Below are 2,569 nucleotides of genomic sequence, written 5' to 3'. Positions count from 1 at the left end.
CAATTTTTCCACAAACTGACCATGCAAGTCAGCGAGCAAGCTTTCCACATATCCAAGATCAATGCGCTATGATGCTTGCTTTGTTGCATAATATCGTTGAAAGATTCGATACATGGTCGAATACTGAAAATTTGTCGCGCATGATTCCAAACTCTTTTTGCCATAGGACAGTGGTACAAAATGTGATCGAGAGTTTCTTCTTCCTGCTTACATATACAGCATCGCAAAGCAAGCTGCGTCTTCCTCTTTTGTAACTGATCATCTGTTCTCGATGTCCCTCTTACTAGCTTCCATGCAATGCCTTGCGTTTTAGGAAGTGTCATGGCGCTCCATATGAACTTGCAGCCCTTATGCTTCACTGCTTTCTTCCTGATGTCCTCGTGTGCTGCTGCTACCGAAAATAAACCTTTGCCATCAGAAAGCCATACTCTCTCATCTGCCTTAGAGTCATCAGGTTGTTAGAGAGAGAGGGGGTTAATACCGATTGCCTGAAGCACTTGTGAGAAGTTACCTGAGAATTCCCAATACCGACCCTGAATGAACTCCTGTAATCTTCCTTGGAATTTCTTGATATCTTTACTTTCAGCTAGGAAGAAATTGCAAATGGGTTTCTGCTGTAACCAGTTTTCTCACCAGATATTAATAGAAGCCCCATTACCTACTATCCATCCATGAAGTTTGGTCATTTCCTTAAGAGCCCATCTGATACCCCCCCAAACTGTCGATGTCTTGTAATTGGTCCAGTTGCCAGATCGATTTGTGTATTTTCCTCTCATAAACTTCGACCAGTCATTCTCCTCTATAAGCAGTCCCCACGCTTGTTTCTTGAGCATGGAGAGGTTGATATCTTTTAGTCTCTGAATGCCTAGTCCACCTTCCTCTAAAGGTTTTCAAGTTTTTTCCCAAGACACCGTAAAAGATTTCCTCTCAGCCGGGTTACCACTCCATATGAAATTCCTGATGATTCTCTCACATTCTTTTATCACTGATTGTGGCCATCTGTAGATCGCCATATTGTGGACTGGAATACTATTTAGAACATGTCTCGCTAAAACAACCCTTCCTTGAAATGATAGCATTTTCCCCGCCCATCCTGCCGCTTTTTTCCTAATCTTGTCCACTAGCGGTGCCAGTGCCGCCTTTGTTACTGTACCCATGATCAATGGTACTCCAAGATATTTCTCCGGTAAGCTCCCCTATTTGATTCCCATTGTTTCCTGAATCAAATCATTCTTTCTGCTTTGCATTGGGCTTAGAAAAATCTTGCATTTCTCCTTATTTATGAGCTGTCGTGAGGTGTCTTGATACCTGTTAAGAACCTTCACAACTTGCTTAATACATCTCATGTTTGCATTGCAGAAAAGAAAAATATCATCCGCAAACATCAAATGTGAGGGACTACAATTACTTGGAGTTTATCACCATATCTTTGTATCTTTTCTCGAGAACTAGTCTCGATGCTTCGCTTTAGGCAATCCTCCTCAAAAGCAAAGAGCAAAGGAGATAGAGGATCTCTTTGTTTAAGACCTCTGCCCACAGAAAAGTTCCCTTGTGGACCTCCATTTATCATGATAGACATTGTGTTGCTTTGGAAAAGTGCTTGAATCCACTAGATCCATCTTTCATTGAACCCCACCGCACCTAACTGCCCCTTGAAAATGCCAGTCCATCGTGTCAAATGCTTGAGAGATGTCCAGCTTTATCCCAATGCTTCCACCATGTCTAAGAGTCTGCAAATCATTCACCAGTTCCGATGCTAGGCTAATGGCTTGTTGTGAATTTCTGTTAGGGATGAAGCCATATTGTTCCTTGCTGATGATTCGTTCTGCTACTAGACACAGCCTTGTGGCAAGAATCTTAGTGATGTCCTGGAAAATGTAGTTCGAGAGACATATCAGCCGAAATCTGCCTAACTGATTGGCATTTTTCTCCTTTAGGATAAGCACAATGAAGTTGGTGTTAATACCAAATGGCAGTCTTGATTTTAAGAAGAAGTAGCTGATGGCCCTTATAAGATCATACCCTACTATATCCCAACAATGCATGATAGAAAAAACATCCGGAGAACCCATCAGAACCTGGGGAGCTGTCTGGGTTCAAATGAAAGACGACCACTTTCACTTCTTCTGGTGATGGAATGGAGGTGAGGAAATCATTATCCTCATCATCAGGTCCTGAGGCATAGCATGTATAAGTTCCCAGTCTATGTTATGCTCCACTTGCCAGAATTTTGTAGAGTAATGGTTGACAATGTGTCTGCCGATCTCCTCCTGAGTGTGAAGGGTGATGCCCTCCTCATTTCTCATTTCTGTGATTAGGGACTTGCTCTTATTTCTGTTGGCTATTGCGTGAAATTTTTTTGTGTTCCGATCATTGTCTTTTTCCCATTTTATTCTTGACTTCTGTCTCCAAAATTCTTGTTCCTGCTGTAGCATCAGCTCCACTTGATTTTCTTGGTCCACCATGTTCATCACGAATTCCTCCGTAACATTCCCACTCTCAAAATGCTCATGCATCAGTTCTAACCTCTTGGTTTCTTCCTCTACCTTGAATCTGATATTACCAAAAG

The 2,569-nt window shown here is 42.1% G+C and overlaps 1 protein-coding gene across 1 annotated transcript; it reads right to left on the bottom strand.

Moving 5' to 3' along the window:
* Window positions 1-1,622: 1,622 nt before the first annotated feature.
* On the bottom strand, window positions 1,623-2,072 carry LOC147497609 (uncharacterized). The gene has a single exon (XM_086562940.1). The coding sequence runs from the start codon at window positions 2,070-2,072 to the stop codon at window positions 1,623-1,625; it is 450 nt and encodes a 149-aa protein (XP_086419066.1).
* Between the last annotated feature and the right edge of the window lie 497 nt (window positions 2,073-2,569).

Source organism: Coptis chinensis, chromosome 5, assembly GCF_015680905.1.
Source record: "Coptis chinensis isolate HL-2020 chromosome 5, ASM1568090v1, whole genome shotgun sequence".
NCBI lineage: Eukaryota > Viridiplantae > Streptophyta > Magnoliopsida > Ranunculales > Ranunculaceae > Coptis > Coptis chinensis.
Note: the sequence above shows the minus strand (reverse complement) of the source record. Positions and strands in the feature narration are given on the sequence as shown.